General features: G+C 46.5%; 1 protein-coding gene across 1 annotated transcript; it reads right to left on the minus strand.

The window, feature by feature from the left end:
• Positions 1-1287, minus strand: LOC118412989 (U1 small nuclear ribonucleoprotein A-like; the record flags this gene model as incomplete). Its single annotated transcript, XM_035816085.1, is given in 3 exon segments — positions 1-172; positions 392-557; positions 870-1287. Coding segments are annotated over 3 exon segments (744 nt in total), but the record flags the coding sequence as incomplete, so codon positions are not given.

A 1287-nucleotide genomic window follows, 5' to 3' on the forward strand; every position in this document is an offset into this window, starting at 1 on the left:
TCTCCCCAGCATCTACTTCTTAGCAAAGGATATCTTCATTGCATGTGTTGGTGTAATCTTGAAGCCTTGCAGGGCGTCACGAGCAGCACCAGACTGCATCTCATTGTCAAACTCAACAAAGGCGATATCGTGGCGACCTGGAACCAACCGTACTTCCTTAAAGCCTGGGAACCTAGAGGGAAGAAAGAAAATGCAATGATAAATAAGTTGAATGTGGCTTCCCTACTGCAAAATTAAATCCTGTGAACTTAAGCATTTACAGTTAGTAGTGCCTTCTAAATGTGGTATTTTGACTGTTGGGCAGAGGCATGTCTAGGCCTAGAAATTGACCCTGTATATATAATATAGCATAAGATTACACTGTTAATCTGAATGGAGTACAATAGCTTACTGGTTGAACAGCATGGACAACATCATCTCCGTGGTTTCCTCAGGCAGGTTGGTGAGGAACAGGATGTTGTTGGGAGGCTGCTCGGCTTGTGGCTGTGGCTGTGACGGCTGGGCCATACCAGGCATCATCTGCTGTGGGGGCTGGCCCATTCCTGGTGCCGGCCCACCTAATAACAATGCAGGAACAAAATTCAGTAATAGAGACAATTGACTGCTTCCATAGGAACCAGTAGTCACTGTAGTAGTATCCATTATTCGCAAAAAGGTCAATTTAACTGACTTGTGGATACTCCAGCAATCAACTACAGTAGAAAGCCCCAGTAACATCACTTTGTTTGGCCAGTGATAGCACATGCCATGGCATATAAAAACATATAACGTTACCAGCTGAACGTTACATACATTTACAAATCATGGACAAAAAGATTTGTCTAAACCTAGATCTATCGAGGTTATCTGCTACACTTCTACTGCCTTACCTGGTGCCATCTGCTGTTGCATCATGGGAGGAGGTTGTTGCTGCATCCTCTGCTGCTGCTGTGGAGGAATCTGAGCGGGAGCTGCTGCCTGCGGACGGGGAGCCGGCTTCTTCGGAACCTTCTCTTGGCGCTCTTTCTTCTTCCTCTCTACATACGTACCTTTCATCTTTGCTATAGCATCAGAGTCTGTCTTAGAATAGGCTATCCGCATGGGCTTGTCGTAAAACGGGAAACCCTGCATGGAACGGAGAGCCTGGGTGGCACTGTTGATGTCCTTGAAGATGACGAATGCTTGACCGCGCATCTTCAGCGTCTTGAGAGCGACTATGTCCATGATCTGCCCGAACTGTGAGAAGATGGCGTACAGGGACTTTTTCAGCTCCTCCTTCTTCACCTTCTCGTTGAGGTTGTTGATGTA

This window comes from Branchiostoma floridae, chromosome 4 (genome assembly GCF_000003815.2).
Source record: "Branchiostoma floridae strain S238N-H82 chromosome 4, Bfl_VNyyK, whole genome shotgun sequence".
Taxonomy (NCBI): Eukaryota; Metazoa; Chordata; class Leptocardii; order Amphioxiformes; family Branchiostomatidae; genus Branchiostoma; species Branchiostoma floridae.